The following is a 20,154-nucleotide window of genomic DNA, read 5'->3' on the forward strand; positions in this document are numbered from 1 at the left end:
CAACGGAAGCTGCATCTCCCTCTCTGAGCCCTCCTCCCTGAGGTGGTGCAGGGGCTCCTTGCTAGCATCGCTGACCCCTCTTTCCTCCTCGCTGACCGTTTCCCCTTCCTCCTCATTGGACGACTCGCTGCTACCTCAGCTGGAAGAGGTACTGCTGGAGAGAAGGGGCTGGGGGCGGGGATCCCTGTAACCCGATCTGGCATCCCCCTCCTCCCGCAGAACCTCTGAGAGCCCCCTGACAATATCTATCTACTACATGATTTATGTTATATTTCAGTTATTCTCACTGCACGTTTTTATGTCAATCCTGCGAGTGATTTAAGCTGTTTACAATAATTCTTCAGATAATCAATAAAATTTCCCCATTCTATATCAAAACATCTCTCTTCTTGATTTCTTAATCTTCCAGTAAATTATCTTCAGCATTTTTTCCAACTCATTATATATCATTTTCCAGTATGCTTTTGCTACCTTGCAAGACCACTACGTTTGAAAAGGGTATCCTCTTTCTCCTTACACTTCCAACAGGTATCTGATTCTGACAAACATTTTTGCTAATTTACTGGGAGTCAGATACCATCTATACATCATTTTCATATAGTTTTCTTTTATCCCATAACATGCAATAAATTTCATATCAACATTCCACAGTCACTCCCACTCTGTCATTTCAATATTATGACCAATATATATTCCTCAGTGTATCATTGATGATTTCACCTGTTCATCTTTTGTTTGCCATTCTAATAGCATCTCATACATTTTAGGCAATGATTTATTATTATTATTATTATTATTATTATTATTATTATTATTATTATCTAACAGGTCTCTTTCTAATTGCGAAGTTTTGAGTTGAAAAACCATTCCTCTTATCTAATTTAAATAGTTCACTACGCTAACGATACTGCAGCCAACTTGTTACCAAATTGGTAACAGTATACATTCTGGATGGACTTCTGAAAACCAAGAGTTATTACTTTACAATCCTGCACATTTTTTTAATGCTAAAAGCAGAATCTGCTGAGCAAACAGAATAAATTATATAAAACTCTGCAAATGTGTAGACCAAGGCCTAAATGTCCTCATCAGGAAAACTACCCTTGAAAGCTGCCAAAGCAGCTGCCACGCTTAGAGAGTGGGCTGCAATACCCACCAGTAGCTTCTGGACCAAGCTCTGATTGGCCAAGACAATAGATCATGTCTATTGATTCCATGGGAATCACCGGGGAAGAGGACGAAGAGGAGGCTGCCGGCTGGACCTCCCAATGGTGATATCCCAACAAAGGGTTAATGGGCCCAGACTATGGATTCCTGGACAAAGGATTAACGGGCCCAGTGGAGACGGTGAACAAAGCGTCATGGGCACCAGACTATGGATTGCTGGGCAAAGGGTTCCGTGCCCAGGAATGGAAAGGCTAATCGCCCAGGAGGCAGCAGGAAAAGGCAGTGTGTTCCGAAAGCAGCTGGAATGCTGGAAAACTTCGGACAAAGTGGAGAGAAGGTATGTGAAAGCCGGGGCTTTTACAAGCATGCCGCGGCAGGCATGCAAGCAAGAGACTTTGATCTGCGCAGCCTGAAGTTTTATGGCACGCAGTAAAACTTTCACAGTGATTAATGACTGTGAGGACAGTGGACTGTGAGAGAGCTGCAAGCATTTTTCCCAGTTAGTAAGAGAGAAGGGAAAAATGGAGTTTTTGTACAGCTCTGGCTCTGAAGAGATAATTTTCCTTCGTGGAGAAAATTATCATAATTGGGCAAAATGTACACAGAAGAGGCTGCAGGATGCGGGGGTGTGGTACACAATTGCCGCAAAAAGGGGAAGTGAAAATACCCCAGACCAATTCCCCAGCTGGAGGGAAGATGATTCTTTTGCAAGAGGATTGATTATCACAAGTTTGTGTCCGGGACAATTGATTTATGTTGGTGCATGCAATTCAGCTTGTGAGATGTGGGAAACATTGAAGCTAGCTTTTGGAGGGGGAGGAAGCTGTGATGGCGATTCCCCAAATGATTGCTGGAGTGCTGGGTCACCCGGTTGCAAACCACAGGAAGAGCTGGCTGAGATGTCAGACGTGGTGGGGGTGCAGTCTCCAGTGAATGCAAAAGCTGAGGGCGCCACTTGGGAATTGCAGCAGGAGCTGGCTGTCGCGTCAGACCTGGAGCAAGTGGCTGCACAGAGTGCTTCAATGGAAATTGCTGAGGGCGCCAGTTGCAAATCTCAGGGGGAGATGGCGTCATCATCCCACACAGACGTGCAGTCCCATGGGAACGAAGGTCAGTCTTCAAAGTCTTTGCAAAAGCCGACACGTAAACAGAAGCTTGCAGGTGCAGCAGCTTTGTCGCTAAGGAGGGGCGAGGAGAAGCCCACAAATGTGAAGCTTGTTGCTAAGGCCCAGCCGAAGGGGGAAGAATTGCAGCCCACAACAGTGTCACGAGGCCAGGAGCAGGGGGGCAGAGAGTTGAAGCCCACAACTGCAGCTGGCAAAGAGAAAAAGTCTTCGGCTGGAAAGAAGAAGGGGGGCGGCCAGGAGCAGAAGCCCACACAGCAGCAAAACAGGACTTTGCTGGCTGGAAGAGTTCAAAGCAAGTTTGTTGTCAGTTCCACAATTCAGAAGCACATTTGCAATGACAAAAATTTGTTTACTTGCTTTTCTTCACAGGATGAATTCATGAAGTCTAATGAAGGACTTTTACATGTGCAGGGAGCTGGAGATGTCTACATAAAAGGACTGAATTTCACACTATGTGATGTTTTGTATGTGCAAGATGCACAAAATAATTTGCTTTCCATTTCACAGATGTCTGAAGAAGGGTATGGAATTTCTTTTGAAAATGGAAGCTGTCTCATCAAGAAAGGAGATGAGGAATTTCTGAATGCTCCAAGAGTTGATAATCAATATGTATTTACTTTTGATTATGATGATGAAAATGTGGTTTATATACCTGAAGAGGCCTGTGATGCTAACACTGATCAGTTTCTTCTTACAGGTGGTTTTGATCACACCAATGGTCACCTGAGTTTGCAAGAGGTGTCCAATGAGGAGCCTGGAAGGGTTCAGGGTTTAAAGGTTCAACCCTGTGATTCTTTTGCTGATTGCAATGATGTAATTGCTGATGATGGGAAGCTGTCTAGCAGACAGACTTCCACACCCTGTGAAGTGATTCATATTGATCTAGCTGATCAAATGACACTTTCAGTGGATGAAGTTGCAAATGGCCAAGATGGTCAACTGACTCCCTCAGAGAGTGAAGAGGGGTACATCAGGAATGATGGTAATGCCGATCTCATTGGAGTGAAATGCTCCGGTCCCAGTGAAGGTGAATTCACTTCTCAGGAGCTAGATGCTTTCCTGGATGAGAAGCAAATTCAAAAGGATCTCTCACGTCCCAAAAGTTCTTGGGAGGGTAATTTGTGTGAGGGAGCTGGGAATTCTGGAAAATCAATGCAGCAGGGACTAACACCCTTGTTGCACAGTGCCAATCCAGAGAAGATACAAATGAAAGGTATTTCCCAGGTTCACCCAGATGGTGATGTCAATCCCAAGGGGGTGGTAAAGGAGGAAATTTCCCTGGTTCACCTAGGTGGTGCTACCAATCCCAAGTGGGAGGAAGGTGGGGGAATTTTCCTGGTTCATGCAAATGATGTGATTCACCCAAGTGGAGCAGCACAAGATGCAGATGATGATCAGGATGGTTCAAATTCAGTGGGAGGTAGTGGTACTGCTGTAGCTGGTGATGCAGCAGGCTACAAAGGTGTTGAAACCTCACTCAGACCTGCATTTGAGTCTGACACTGAATTGGGAGAACCACTGCTCACCATTGATAATTTTTCTCTTGAGAAAGAGGAAATGAGTCTTTGCAAATCTGTAGGGGCTACAACAGGCAAACAGCCTGAGAGATTTGCTGATGAGTTTCCTAAGACTGCTGTTGCTGTTCTTAGAGGCTCAGAAAAGGTTTTTGAACCTGAAAGCTTCAAGGAGGTTCAGGAAATGACCTCAAAATATGCTCAACCATGGCTAGCTGCCATGAACGCAGAGATTGATTCCTTAGATAGGAATCAGACCTGGGAACTGGTCAAAATGGTCCCAGGAATGAAGCTGGTAAACAGCAGGTGGGTCTTTAAGGCCGAAGCTGACCAACATGGCAAGGTAGTGAGGCACACAGCCAAACTGGTCGCAACAGGGTTTTCACAGGTTCAAGGTGAAAACAGCATTGAGACTATTGCACCCAATGTGAAGTATGAGAGCTTAAAGCTTTTGCTCAAGATTGCTTCGGAGGAGAAAATGCACGTATCACATATTGTATTGGATGCTAATGATGCAAATGTTTTGACTGGGATTTTGCAGGAGGATCTGTTTTTACTTCCACCTGCAGGAGTGCACGTACCACAGGGGATGGTCTGCAAGTTGAAGAAATCCCTATTTGGTCTCAAGAGGAGTGCCAGGTGTTGGGACACAACACTAACAGAGATGTTGCTTTCTCTAGGTTTTCACCAAAGTATTGCTGTTTCATGTGTGTTTGTCAAGGAAGAGGGGGAGCACAAACTGTATTGCTTTTGTTATGATGCTGAAATGCTTATCTTCTGGAAACACAAGGATTTGTACCAGCGTACACTTGCTAAGTTGCAGGAACACTACACCATGGAGGATCTTGGTGAGGTTTCCAACTATTTTTCTCTAGAAGTTGAGAAAGACACAGAAGGTAATTTTCTGGTGCACCAGACCCAGGAAATTACAGAGGTATTGAACAGGATGGATTTGGGTGATGCAAATCCTATAGACACACCTATGGTGCCAGGTTATCTAAGAGATGATAACGCAGAAGCATTTTCTGACACCATTTTGTATAGATGTGTTCTAGGCAAGCTATGCTTCATTGCAAAATGTTCAAGACCTGACATTGCTGCAAGCTGTGATTTGCTTGGCAGGCATGCAAACAATCCTACTGTTAAGGATTGGCAAGCTCTGCAGCGCATAGGTCGCTATCTTCGAAGCACTATGCACTGCAAGCTGAAGTTGACAAGTCAGAAGACTGGAGGTCTTGAGATTTTTGCAAATGCAAGTTTCAGAAGTGATGCCACAGGTGGCACAAGCTCTTCTGGGGTTTGCTACTTGTACAACCACTGTCTGATTGGCTGGATGTGCAAGGAGCAAACAATAGTGAGTTTGAGTTCCTATGCAGCGGAACTCAACACTCTCTCATTCTCGCTCACAGATTGCGAGTGGTTGATGCAACTGTTTCAGGATGTCAAAGTCAAGGTGACTTGTCCAGTACAGGTGTATCAGGACAACATTTCCTGTTTGGATTTGCTAGCTTCAGAGGGTTGCAAGCAAAGGTCCAAGTTCTTGCAAATGAGGTTACGTCATGCAAGAGAGTGTATCAGGAAGGGACCAGGTCAAGTGTCCTACATGCCAGGTAATGATTTTCCTGCTAGTGTGTTGTCCAAGGTTGTTAACAGAGAACAACTAAAGGTGGATGTGCCAAAGCTACAGTTGGGATTACTGAAGTTTAAGGTTACACAGAATGGGGGAGTTTTGTTAGGATTTCATAGTAGATTCTGTTCCACCTTAAACAGGAACAGGCTTGGCAGAGGATGTTGAATGTATCACATGATATATATTTCCGTGGGTTGTACTATTGTAATGCTGTTAGTTAGTCTTGCTTTCGCTTTGAGGATGGAGACAGACACGTTTGGTCTATCTTCCGAGATGCTTTAGATGCTTTATAATAAACGCTTGTAAATATGCAAGGACTTCTCTCTGAGTATTCCTTCTGATGCTGATGCTGCTGCCACACCACACTAACGCTGGAATGAGCTCTGCTGATTGCGTGCTCAGGTCACAAAGACCTTGAGTCGTGTTCCATGGGAATCACCGGGGAAGAGGACGAAGAGGAGGCTGCCGGCTGGACCTCCCAATGGTGATATCCCAACAATGTCATCCACCAATAGATGGTTGTTTAGAGACTCTGGTACCCAAACATCTGTTCAGGAAGGAAATGAATAGGGACTCTTGTTTTCCTAGGTTATGTCATCCTATCTAAATAGATGTGAAGCATCTTAGTCATATCCAGCTTGTGCCAGTCTTGTTCCTTGGGGTGCACTGACTTAGGACATAGCCAAAGTAGGGATATTTCCTGTGACACATGGGAAAGTGTGTTAATTTTGGTGTATTCTGTGTGCTGAGGGTCTCAGTGTCCTCTTACCTACCCTATGGGAGAGGAGAGATGGCTGGACTGAGTTGTAGAACTGAGTTGTAGAACTGATGGGGATTTCCATGATATAACTGCACCTAACCCTGAACTCTCCCACTCAACACAGTGCTGGGAGTGGGATAAGGATGCAACAGCAACTACCTGTAGTTTCCCTTACGTGTCCTTGTTACCTTTCTCTATCAGGGGAGGAACAGAGAAGCAGAAGTATAAACTTAAATTAAAACTAAAGGCAAAAGGTTCTGAATCCAAGGCTGGCCTGATCAGGACCAACTTAAGCTCATATTGCGCCGTGGTGCATGGATCCCTCCGGCGTCCGTCCGTCCCCGGCCCCACCCCCACCCCCACCCCCTGGAGAAGAGAAGCTGGATACTTCCGAGTAAACAGGCATAGGATCACGCTGCACGGAGTCTTTCTCCGGAGCCAACTTGCACAAGGTTGCATAACATGAGGGAAGGCAAGAGGGTGTGTGCGTCTGTGTGTGTGTGTGTGTGTGTGTGTGTGTGTGAGAGAGAGAGAGAGAGAGAGAGAGAGAGAGAGAGAGAGAGAGAGAGAGAGAATGTGCACGTGCGTGTGTGCCAAATGGACGGACAGTGGAGGGAGCCAGCCCAGCGCCAGGCTTCAAAGGTTCCTTGCATCAAATGAGGGGGTTGCCGCCGCCGCCGCCGCCATCGCAACACATGAAGGCAGCAGCAGCTGGCAGCCATCCCGAGCTCGGATCAGTGCAGCCGCTGCCTGCCCGCCCTGCCTGCCAGACAGCCACTCTCTGCGCGTGCACGGGCGGATGGTATATGTATGTGAGACCCAGATAAGCTGGACAGAGGGACCCCACTTGGGGAGCTTTCCCGCAGGGCCCTAATGCGCCCCGGCTTCCTCGCCCCGGTGGAAGGAGGCGACTCACGCTCCACACTCTGCTCCACTTTTGTGTGCTTCATGGAAGCAGATTAGAGAGACCCCTCGCTATCCTTGTCCTCCTTTCTCTACAAGGGTCAGGTTGCAAAGCAAAAGCCCACCCTTCCCGCCCTCTTGGCAGCAGCTTTCTTCTCTCCCCCCCCCCACTTCCCAGTCCTCAGATGCCTCTGCAAAGTTCTCTCACACACACCCTCCCAAAGCAATCACGGGATTTACTCATGAAAGCAAAGGTTCTTGGGTGAGATGTTTGCAGCCGCGGCATGGTGAAGGCGGGCGAAGGCGGTGCTGCCGGAGGGGCTGGAGGGCGGACTCCTCTGGCAGGGAGGAGACTCCGGGCACGCACGGCATGGAGAGGGCGGCGAGCTGATGCTGGGAGGCACAGCATCCAGTCTCCACCTCTTCCACTGCGCCCTCCAGAACCCCTGCCGCCGGCAAAGCCGCGCAGCTCCCCCACTCGCTGGGGATCCCTGAGAGGCCGGCGCTTTGGCGCATTGTGCCAGTAGCCCCTGTAGGAAAGACGGCTCTGGGCCTGATAGGTCAGGGTGGCCTCATAATCTGGAGAAGCAAGAAGGATGTATCCTGCCACTCTGCTCCAGTGGAGGCACCATCCCAGTGTTGTCAAATACCCCTGGGGAGACCCAGGAGAACACTTCAATTATACCAATAAAATGTGAAAGTAAATTTAAAGATGTATCATTTATTCTTTAGAGAGCAGGAAGCTAGGATATAATAAAGACAATATATTTCTGTAGAGAGATAACCTTTCATATGAAAAAGATTCTAATTTTCCAATTAAAGAAATGCAATGAGACCAATTGCAGTCCTTTTACTAGAAGTAACTTCACAAAATAATGTATGCACAAGAAATGCACACTTGTTTCCACACACATCAGTTCTCAGGACAACACTACAGGTTTCAATGGTACCCTCCCTTGGTTTAACATTTTTATAATGTAAAGATGAATTCCTGAGCCAGAGCTTACCTGTATAAGTTTCTCCAACTGGTAAAATTTGCTGCGAAGATCTTCCAAGTTGTTTTTATAGAGGTCCCGCAGGCCATAGTCATACATTATCCTCACCAGCACACAGAATGCTTGCTCTTCAGGCATCTGCATGGAAACCATTTAAATGAACAAAGTGGCCCTCATGTGAGCTCTGTAATGCTTTAGCCCTAGAATGTATTGCACATAGAGGATTATATGCAAAGAGTGCAAAGCAAGCAAGCAAACAAAAGCATTTCTCTAAATATTGCATTTAGAAATTACTTTTGATTTTGTGAACAGCAAGTTCTATTATTCTATAAATTATGGGCCATACAATACATGCACCTGCCATTTTAATTACAGTACTAGTGATGCTGCGGAAGTGCAAGTTTTCCTAGCTGACAAAATGCAAATATATTTCAAGGTGAACTCCCTCAAACCTGTTCTATATGCACAACGGGAGCCCTAGTGACAGAGAATAAAGCTAACAAGCAAGTTAAGCATTTGTACATGTTTAGCAATGGAGCAATAAGGCCAAGGCAGTCAACTCTCTGCCTTCTGATCTTACAAATTCCAGGTTCCTAAGTATACAAACTCAATAAATAACAATTACAGATGTAAAGGTAGAAATCCAGATGTGTGACCGCTGCCCAGTGTGTTTCATAGAGGGTTACAGATGCATGTACTCAAACTAACTTTTCCAGGAAAGGAGCGTGAAGAACTGAAGGAAATAGTGGTGACAAGAGACGAAGTTCTAGGCTTTATAGGCAAATTAAAATCTAAAAAATCATCTACCTGAGAATTATTGAAGAATTCAAATATGAAATGGCTGAAAACCTTACAAAAATATAGAACTTGTCTCTCAGATCAGTTTCCATACCCAAGGACTGGAAAGTGGTAAATTTATCACCAGTTTTTAAAGGGGGATCCAGGGGGGATAGTTGGCTTAATATCTGCTCTGGAGAAACTGGTGGAAATAATTACTGGATATAGAATAATCAAGCGTAAAAAATACGTGTTTTGTTGAGGAACCAACATAGGATTTACCTTTGCACAACCTATCACAATTTTTTAAAAGAGTTTTAGAGAGCATCAAGAAATGGATGAGCCAATACATAATGTGCCCCATGGCTTTCAAACAGAGTTTGATACAACTTGCCAAAGACTCCCAAGTAAGCTTTGGAACCATAGGATGACAGGCCCTCTTGCCGATCAGAAAAAGGTTAAAGAGCGGGAAGCAGAGTGTAATAATAAATGGGCAATTCTCACAATGGAGGGGCATATACAAATGTGGAATGAGCATTACGTGGCACCTGTAACAGTACCAGTTCTGCAGATCAAAGCAGTCTAGTGGGCAAATATGGGAGCTGAAAATGGAGGAAGCTAATCAAAGAACAAAGTAGTCCTGTTCTAGTTTCAATCTGGACAAAAGGAAGCAGCAAGAAAAGAGGATTAAACAGGAAAGGGAATCTTACAAGTATTTGAGATATGGAAAGCAAAAATCTTTTAACTGCTTTGGCTCCTTAAGCAAGAACATCGTTTCCATGGTGTACTCACGTGCAGCAGCAAAACAGCAGCTAGAAAGGAATGACCCTGACAATAGCCAATTTCTTCATCATACACGGAATATGCCTGTAATAAAAGGACAAGTTTTATTACAATATTGTAGTGAATAATGTCAGTCCATGATCACAATTCAGGTGATGGTAGAGAGAGCAATGTGGTCTTTCCAGAATAATAATAATATAATAATAATAATTTATTATTTATACCCCGCCCATCTGGCCGGGTTCCCCCAGCCACTCCCCCAGAATGGCCTCCTCTAGTGCTTTATTTTAAAAGGTGTAAACTTAAAACTTAGCCTGCAATGCTCCACTGCTATGACAGACACTGAAGTAGCAGGCAGTTGTCATGACTTGTCCACAAAGTGTTAATATGTTAAACACTACTTATATACAGAACAGGCTACGTAAGCCGGCATCAGTGGATTAGAGGCCCCTTCCCAGCTCTTGTCCATCCCTCAGATAAGGGAGTAGCAACAGGCAGACAGCACCAGAAGCCTCTCCTTCCCCAACTGAACCAAAATGAAGGCTTCAAAGTTTCAAAGCAGATAAGCATTTATGAGCTCATTCTTGCAGCAACTAACAATTAGTCCAGGGGTTATCTTGACTGCCAATTTCACCATTTTGATCTACGCAGGCAGCTGTGACTCTGCCGCAGCAAAACTCTGCAGTCTTGTGGCACTGGTTTTTATGGGTCAGGGCACACTTAATCACTTGCATTGGATAATTTAAGATTCCTGCCCCAAAATATTATGCAACTATAAATAAACTATAAATCTTACGGTATCTTAAAGACTCTAAGCTAATGAAGATACCTTATGCAGCAGGTGAATTACTATTATCCCTAATAAATTTCCATTAGAAGTAGGGAGAAGGGATCACAGAGTGTCATGGACTGACACCAAGGAAGGGAAAGTTCACCGAACAAATGAAAAGGAAGCAGCAATTAAGCATATGTGTGTGCATGCAGATAAATCTGAAAGTATGATTCAGTGAATAAAAACAGAATACATGCACGCAGAGGAGGAACTCAGGAAGGATGTCTAATGAGTTGGTTAACAGGGAAGATTTTGGATGCAAAGTCTGCAACAGGTAAAGTGGTAAAGGGTAAAGGCAGCCTACAGTTTGGGAGATACTGCAAACATGTAATTCCTTCCTCTCAAATGCTTTTTAAAATAAAATTATGGTACTACTATTCATGATTTTGCTTGGATAAAGTTTAAAGTTAGGGGATGCAGGACAGGTGGCACTGTGATCTAAACCACTGAGCCTCTTGGGCTTGCTGATCAGAAGGTCGGCGGTTCGAATCCTTGTGACGGGGTGAGCTCCTGTTGCTCGGTCCCAGGCTCCTGCCAACCAAGCAGTTTGAAAGCACATCAAAGCGCAAGTAGATAAATGGGTACCGCTCCAGCGGGAAGGTAAACGGCATTTCCATGCGCTGCTCTGGTGTCGGTGTTCTGCTACGCCAGAAGCAGCTTAGTCATGCTTAGTCATGCTGGCCACATGACCCAGAAAAACTGTCTATGGAGAAATGCCGGCTCCCTCAACCTGTAAAGCAAGATGAGCGCCACAACCCCAGAGTCGTCTGCAACTGGACTTAACTGTCAGGGATCCTTTACCTTTTTAAAGTTTTGATAAGCCGAAGTAAAGTATTTACTCAAGTCTAATACACCATCGAATCTAATGTGCACATCAATTTTCAGAACCTTGAAACAAAAAATTATTTGCTGAAGAATGTAAATGTGCCATCGAATCTAATGTGCACCTTATATTTTGCAACATAATTTGGTCAAAAAAGGTGAGCATTAGGTTGAAGTAAATAAGGTTGTATGCAAAATTCATTCCCAAACAGAGAGAAAGAGACATTCAAGAACTGCTTTATTTCTTTAAGGAATCTGGGACTAATGAATTAAAGCAATCTGAACACTATAGTGCTGTGATATTTCTTCTGCTTGCATTGCATTGCCCAAGGACTTCATCTATGTTTGAAAAAAATAATATCCTTTTACTAAAACATGATGAGAACAGGGAGCCCAAGATAGGAGTGTCCTTAAGCATTTGTTCCTCCCCCACCACCACCACCACCACCACATCATACAATCCTCTTGTGTCTGAATAGGCTATTACTACTGTTCATAATTTTGCATTGATGGTAGCTTCATCCATTGTTACAACCCCACATGGACAAAGAGTTTTACATTTCCCAATAAGGTAATAATAACAAATAATTTTACCCTTCACTCCTACCAAGCATCCAGACAAGACAGGAAATAATTACTTTTAAAGTTCATGTGATATTTGTAATCAAAACCTGTCACAGTGGCCTGGGTGGGCTACTTCAGAGTAACGACTCCACACAGCTCTGCATTTTATCCTTTTATTGGTGCTGTGTATGTACAGTGCTCAAGGCAGTTTTATTTACAGATAGTGGCACATCTTGTCAGTCTTCCTCAGTACCTCCGAATGGAGGTTGGCGCGTTTTCCTCCAGCAAAGAAGCTTGGGGAGACCCAGCCTCTTCCCACGACGTTTCTTGCGCAATTCCGGGGTGGGCGGGATCGGCCTTCCCCCCTTGCTCCCCCCTTCCTGTCCCACCTTGGGCAGTGGCTCCGCTACCTTGCCTGAGCCTCGGACACCACTTCCTGCTTCTCCACTTGAGGCGGAACTCTCCCTGCTTTCCCCAGCGCTCGGGGATGGGCTGGAGCTCAAGATGGGAGGGACCTCCCGGTATCCCCTGTCCCTCACAAAACCATTTGGATCTCTGAAACAATCTCTGATAAGAAAAGCTTATACTTTTCCTTGAAATGATAGAATTCTTCTCCAATCAAAAATACTACCATCATTACCACATTTCTTCTGACAAGCCCTAAAATGATTATAACTGGCAGAATTGACAGTAAAGTTTTTTTTAAAAAAAGTGAATACATGTGGTCTCTGAATGAATGCTTTGTACAAGCACAACAATAGGTACTAGTACAGTGGTACCTCAGGTTAAGTACTTAATTGGTTCTGGAAGTCTGTACTTAACCTGAAGCGTACTTAACCTGAAGCGAACTTTCCCACTGAAAGTAATGGAAAGTGGATTAATCCATTCCAGACAGGTCCGTGGAGTACCTAAATTGAAAGTACTCAACCTGAAACGTACTTAACCTGAGGTATGGCTGTATTTAAATATATAAAAGTGAAAATTCTCTCCCCTTCATCTTCTCCATACAAAGACAGCAGTGTTTCTTCAAATGGAAAGACAGACAATGGATGCAGAAATTTTCTTTGCTAAACAAAGGATGCCACCTTCTGTGCTACTCTTTTCCATGTGGCATCAGAATGAACTTGGTTTCAAGGCAACACAGGCAAGGCTAGACCATATAATTTTGCAAAGACACCTTGGTGGTAAGAAGAGAAGACTATATAATGGTTTGCGCCTTGCCTGACAATACATGACAGATGTGTCATCTGTCAGCAAGCAAGATTTTTAATGCCAGGAAGCCGTGGGAGTGTTCTTGTCAGTGTTCCAAATTCAAAGTAGGAGCAACCTTGTTTTGTTTGGACCCTTCTATACAGAACCTAAACTTTAAGTGAGCACTGAAAGTCTTAACTAACCAGTGTGATACTGATTCAGAATTCGTGTCATCTTTGCTCTGATAAACAATGGGTAGAACCTTCTTGATTTTAACTTTATATATATATGCTTTGTAGTCTATAGTCAGGTCCCATGCTTGTAACTATTATACAATTTAAACATTTTGTGTTCTAGTCTGCAATAATGCCAAATTCTGGTGCTCACTTGACACAGGCCAACGGCCCAGCATCCTATTCTCACAGTGGCCAGCCAGAGCCAACCTTGGAGTTGTCTGTGGACCCACCCTCCAGTGCTCAACACTGGCACCAAAATGTCCAGGACAAACATAACATGTCGTTGGACCCGAACTTGAACTCAGGCTTCTAGCCCAGCATCTTCTTTTTCAGCAGACATTTTAAGGAAGTTTTCTGGTTTAAGGATTATTTTTCACTGATTTTATCCATCGTATGCTTCTATGGATGCTCATGCTTAGTACTACTACTACTACTACTACTAATAATAATAATAATAATAATAATACTGTCCAGTGGCAGCAGCTCTCCAGGGTTTCAGGCAAGGGACCCTCACAACTCTAACTGGAGATGCTGGGGATCAAATCTGGGACCTTCTGCAGGCAAAGCAAGTGCTGCTCTGCCATTGAGCTGTGATCCTCCCCCATCTGCTTTAGTGTTGAGGGTCCCACAAAACTTTGCCTCTGCCTAATCCAGACATTTAGGAGACATTCTGAAAGTGCTGCTGAAGGCAGCCAACTAACCAAATTGAGGCTGACAAAACTAAATATAATTCCAAGAGATACTGCCCGGTAGGCACAACTGCAGCAGGTTGAGTTTAGGTCTCATTTTCAAGAGAGAATGCTTTGCAATCACATATTGGCACAGGAAATAACCACATGGTACGCCCTGCAGCAGCTCATAATGTAACTTAGCCCCCCTATACAAATGAGCAGCAGCTTTCTAGCAGACATGTAACAATGAAATAATTTCCAATTATAACTTCAATTTAAAATGCACACTTTCCTTTCAAGGCCACTCAGCCTCTTGAAAGAGGGCTGCTTAAGGCTGATGTGAAACATTCTGCATTTAGAAGAATATCAATGCAGAGCAGGACAGAGGACAGGCGTACACTTGGCAATCCTAACTGGGATCCTAATCTTTATCAATATATGTGGAAAGTGCAATCAAGGCATCGGAGTGAATTTTGTAGGTCACTGGATTTCTAAAGCTGTGCCGATATAGATGACAAAACCTATATAAACCAAAAGCCAAATACTACATCAGTAGTAGCTTGAGCATGTGTTTTCAAAGACAAATGTTTAACAGCTACATTAAGAGTACAGGTACAAGGCTCAATACACTTGCTCAACTCATAGCAGTGGAGCATCCCAGCAAAGAACTGGAGTGCAAAAAAGGGGGGAAAGATGCACATTGCAACTGAGGGTAGAGTAAGAGCCTCATAGAATCATAGAGTTGGAAGAGACCACAAGGGCCATCTAGTCCAACCCCCTGCCAAGCAGGAAACACCATCAAAGCATTCCTGACAGATGGCTGTCAAGACTCTGCTTAAAGACCTCCAAAGAAGGAGACTCCACCACACTCCTTGGCAGCAAACTCCACTGCTGAACAGCTCTTACTGTCAGGAAGTTCTTCCGAATGTTTAGGTGGAATCTTCTTTCTTGTAGTTTGAATCCATTGCTCCGTGTCCGCTTCTCTGGAGCAGCAGAAAACAACCTTTCTCCCTCCTCTACATGACATCTTTTATATATTAGAATATGACTATCATATCACCCCTTAACCTTCTCTTCTCCAGGCTAAACATACCCAGCTCCCTAAGCCGTTCCTCATAAGGCATCGTTTCCAGGCCTTTGACCATTTTGGTTGCCCTCCTCTGGACACGTTCCAGCTTGTCAGTATGGTATCCTTCTTGAACTGTGGGGCCCAGAACTGGACACAGTACTCCAGGTGAGGTCTGACCAGAGCAGAATACAGTGGTACTATTACTTCCCTTGAACTAGATGCTATTCTCCTATTGATGCAGACCAGAGCAGAATACAGTGGTACTATTATTTCCCTTGAACTATATGCTATTCTCCTATTGATGCAGCCCAGAATTGCCTCGATCAATGGCTTTTCAATCTTACACCCTGCTTTCAAAATATATTTAAAACTCTTTGTTACAAAATAGAGAAGAGATGATCTGTTTTGTTTTTGTTCTTTTGACAGAGTATTAACCTGGACGAGCTGGTATATGGAGTCTACCAAAACATATTAAATTCTACTCATTAAAATCACAGCAGTTGTTTCTCTGATAAACACAACTCTCTTTAACTTGAAAATGTGAAAAAACAGCTTCCCTCAAATTAAATTGTGCATTGCTGTCACAGCAATCCAAGAGCTAAAATAAGGACTTTAACCAATTATTTTGATTCCCTGTAGTAAAACACCTTTGAATATACATGCAAGCAAAAAGTAGGTCACCAGTATTATTCCACAATGTATCAAATCCTAAAAAAATTAATCTGTTTATATGATGGGGAAAGGAAATGCTTGAAAAAATGGTTGTTACCAAACATCTGACTTGGCCAGATCCCTTCTAGAAAGCCCTTTGCAATTGTTATTTTCTCAGTAACTATCTTAAATATTTCATGTTCTATTTCTAGGTACATGTAAGAGGACACCTCATCCTTATAAATTAAAAAGATCATCTACAGAAGTGGAGGCTATACCAAAAAAAATTCAGATAATAAATTGATTTCTCATACATACAAACAAACAAGTCCTCAAAGTACAGCATTTGAGCCAAGAAATACAGGAGATTCCCCACTTACGAGGGGTTTACGTTCTGGCCTTTGTGTGCATAAGCGAAATGTGTAAGTGGGAAACCATTTTTAGTAGCTTTGTTTTCCATTTCCACCCGTCTCCTCCGGGTAGGAGTAGAACAAGGGGAATCTAAAGGGCAGCAGAGCCCCCCCCTTCCTACTGCCCCTCGCCCTCAATCTCAGCCACGCAGCTGAGTCCGCTGCAAGGAACAGCTTCCCGCCCATCAGCTATTGAGCAGGGTAGCATAGCAGCAAAGAGAGCTCCTGCCCACCATAAGCATAAAGAGTTTTCTCCCCAGAAGAGTATTCACAAGTTCTGTGACCCCAGAGAAGCTGGGAAAGTTGCACAGATGAGACGTGCTGCAAAGCAGCTTTCCTGCCTCTCAGCTGATGAGCACAGTAGTGCAGCAGCGGCAGCAGCAACACACCTTTTTCAAGTCAGCACCAGAGCCCTGCTCTTTCATAATCTACATAAAAATTCTTCTGGGCTCTGGGAAGGGTCACAAGGACTCTCCAGCTCTCTTCTGCCATTTCCAGGTTTGAATTGAATTATTTACTTATTTCCCAGCACAGCGCATAAGGGGTGTGTATGATGAGGTATTAGATGCCAATGTGGAGTACAACAATTAATAGTCCCAGAGCTTCCAATCTGGATAGACCATAATAGAATTATAGAATACGGACCTAATGATTTAGATACAATGTAGTGAACAATTATAGCAGGACTGTTAATCCTTCAACTTCCTCAATTTGATCAATAATCCTCTCCTAAACAGCAAATTTGTGGCAAAACAAGTTTGTTTTAATCCAATCTTTTGTTTGTTTGTTTGGTCTTCAGCCCATAATACAATCAAAAGACGGTAACTATTAATATCTCATAATATTTAGGCAGATATAAATAAAATAAAAGGAGGCAAATTATACTGCCAAGAAGATGGTTGAAGGGAACCTACAGCCAACAAATGGACCTTGCTCCCTTTATGTTGTTACTGGGTGGTGGATAATGCTTGAATTATGTAAATAAAAATATCCTAGACTACTGCTATAGGTGTCATAAAATACCATTGAGCAAATTAAATAATGAATCACTGATTACCTAAAATTGGCCCTTTGGATGATATAGATCACCTGTTTTTCCTTGCAGCACAAAAATATTATACTGCAGCTGACTATTCTCACAGTACCATCACAGAGTCGCAAATACACACAAAAACCACCAATGTGCCACAGAATTACAAAATATTTAAACATTCAGAAATGGCATTTAGAATAATATATGGAAACTGTGTTAATATATGGAAGCTATTAAGACATGTGTAAAATGTACTGATCATTGGGAGTGGGAGCTAGACTTTTCAATGCAAATTACATACAAATCTGGCCGTACCTTACAGATCTTATATAGAGATTCCTGCCCATCTCCTCCTGTATCTTTAAAATATTCATGAGCTGGGAATGTACGATGAATGTCTCGTGTAATGACACTCTCCTGGGATGAGTCCTGTGAAGAAAGGGAGAAAATAGCATATACAAACTACACTTAAAATGAGGAAACCAAGATACTTCAACACAGAATGAAAACATATACAGTACTCGACAGATTATACCACTACCAGCTGGCCAGAAGTCGTACCTCAATTGCATGATGGAATCCAGAACATGTGCCCCATCTTAAGATTTGCATGAAATTATTAGCCATTCAATAGGGCATTAGTAGTAACTGCTTCATGCATCCACAAAACAAAACAATTAGTTTTTGCACTTCGATGATACACTTTGGAGGAAGCCATGGTGGCCCTTGGCGGGAGGGGGGATTACTGACTATAATGCCTTCTCTTGATTTAAGCAAACATGTCCCACCACTGCTGCCACCTATAGGAAAATCGATCCCTCGGTCCAATTTGCATAAACACACCAGTTTAGGTATTTGTGTGTCTTTCATTTTTATATTTCAGGATCTATGAAACCAACTCTCCAAACTTCCCGTGAAGGGGGCACAAAAGTGGGCCTCAGATGATGACTGCAGGGTCCAGGTTAGTTCCTGTGGGGAGAGGTGGCCCTTGAGGTACTGGTGTCCACATCCACATAAAGATTTTGTTCAGTAATTTATAGTTTTATGGTCAACTTTGAGTTATGGGGTGGTGAAACCTCAATAACGTGACCGGGAGACTAATTAGGCAATAATGGCCGCCCAGCACACTTCTGAAGCGTCCTGCTTTTCGTCTCCCTTTAGCAGAGAGCACAACAGTAGCACAGCAGCTGGTCTCAAGTAGAAATAAAACAGGATTGTGTCGAGCTCCTTATCTTTGAGCTATATTTATTTACATTCCTGGGGATTGAGCTGACATGCTCTCTCCGGCCGGGAAAATGAAACTAACAGAACACAAAGCAATCAGGAAGAACAGGAAGAGAACTCCCCCTTTCGTACAGAGATATTTATACAAGCTCATGCATTCCCAGCATTCTCAGTGACAGAATGTAATATCCTGTGTATAATTTAACTCCATACCAACACCCCCTCTCGTTCGCATCACTGAGGTAATACAACTTTATTTAACTTAAATTCAAACCTGAACAGAACTCTTCATGTCTCTGAAAACTTAGAGGTTTAGTGAAACCATCTGCAAGATTTTCTTTGCTAGGACATTACTGAAGTTGAATTAAGCCTAGATTGACACTTTGGCATACATTTTAAAACCAAATATCCAAATGTTTGGTCCGAGATTTAAATTGTCCGGATTCCGCTAGCTTTAAACAAGGTTGGTTGTCCTCCCATACCCTGATGGGTAAACAACAATTCCCATACAATTCCTGTACTAGACATTTGAAGAATTCAAGCTCCTTGCACATATCTGACAGAGCGCTGAATTCCGCCTCTATGGATGAAAGTGCAATAAGTTCTTGCTTTTTGGCAATTAAGGCATCTCCAAATTTTACAGCCATTCCAGACACCGACTTCCTGTCTGGATCAGAATCAGCCCAACTGCTGTCAGCCCAGCATTCTAGCTGCGTATCACCTCCAGCTGACAGTTTTAGGCAGAACCTTTTGGTGGTTTGTAAGTATCTGAACACTCTTTTAATACCTTGCCACGTGTGCACAGTTGGTTTTGCAGCTTGTCTGCTTAGCATATTCACAGCAAAGGCAATATTGGGGTGAGTCCACTGTGAAAGATGTAGCAGACTCCCTAGAGCTGATTGGTAAACTTCTAGATTTTTAAACTCAGTACTTTGATCAGACCGGCTATCTTTTATGAAACACAGTTCCATCCGAGTACGAACACCTGCACAATCAGCCATTCTAAACCTTTTTAGTAGTTGTTCTATTTTTTCCTTCTTGGCTAAGCGAAAAGCTTCCATCCCGGGTTCTGTGTGCCCGGACCCCCAGATATACGCTAACAGAGCCATGTGCCTTGAGCTTAAAACACTGCCCAAGTTCTTTGGCAAACTGTTGTGACTGTGCCTCAGTTTTTCCAGAAAATAACAGGTTATCAATGAAAACCAAAACTGCTTCTTGTTCAACACTCGAACCTCTCAGGTAGAGACAGCTGTCTGCTAGACTCTTCCTGAACCCTATACTCTCTAGTGCATCATTGAGGCATATGTTCCAGTTTCTTGCAGACTGTTTGAGCCCGTAAATGGATTTATGCAATCTCCATACCTGATCTGGTCTGTTGGCTTCAGACCCTGGAGGAGGTAACATATAGAGCTCCTCCTGCAATGGAGAATTCAGGTAGGCTACATCCACCTCAAAATGATGAAGTGCACAACCCTTTTGAGCAGCTGACTTCAAAAATAAACATAAAGTCTCGGGTCTAGAAGTAGGAGCATAAATCTGTGTATAATGCACCCCTTTCCTTTGAGAGAACTCTCTGGCAACTAACCGGGCTTTATACTGTAAACCCAGCAACAACTCACTGCCTGCTTTCCCTCAGGTAGCGTTGTGGTGGTGAAGACTCCTAGAGACTTCATGGAATCCATCTCCCTTTCCATCGCTTGTTGCCACTTGTCAGCTTCAGCTTTGGGAAGCTGTTGCACCTCTGTAAAGCTCTCCGGCTCACACTGTGCCAGATTAGCCCATACATTGGTAGCTG

The 20,154-nt window shown here is 43.5% G+C and overlaps 1 protein-coding gene across 4 annotated transcripts in view; it reads right to left on the reverse strand.

Moving 5' to 3' along the window:
• Positions 1-20,154, reverse strand: part of RABGAP1L (RAB GTPase activating protein 1 like) — a 140,542-nt gene that overhangs the window by 56,636 nt on the left and 63,752 nt on the right. For 3 of the 4 annotated variants that reach the window (XM_035123631.2, XM_035123632.2, XM_035123635.2), the window contains exons 15-17: positions 17,451-17,564; positions 9,666-9,740; positions 8,109-8,234 (exon numbers count right to left, since the gene is read on the reverse strand). In XM_035123631.2, coding sequence (XP_034979522.2) covers positions 8,109-8,234; positions 9,666-9,740; positions 17,451-17,564 — 315 coding nt within the window. The remainder of the gene's footprint in view (positions 1-8,108; positions 8,235-9,665; positions 9,741-17,450; positions 17,565-20,154) is intronic. The other variant, XM_035123633.2, reaches the window with a different exon arrangement.

Source organism: Zootoca vivipara, chromosome 7 (genome assembly GCF_963506605.1).
Source record: "Zootoca vivipara chromosome 7, rZooViv1.1, whole genome shotgun sequence".
In the NCBI taxonomy this organism is placed as follows: domain Eukaryota; kingdom Metazoa; phylum Chordata; class Lepidosauria; order Squamata; family Lacertidae; genus Zootoca; species Zootoca vivipara.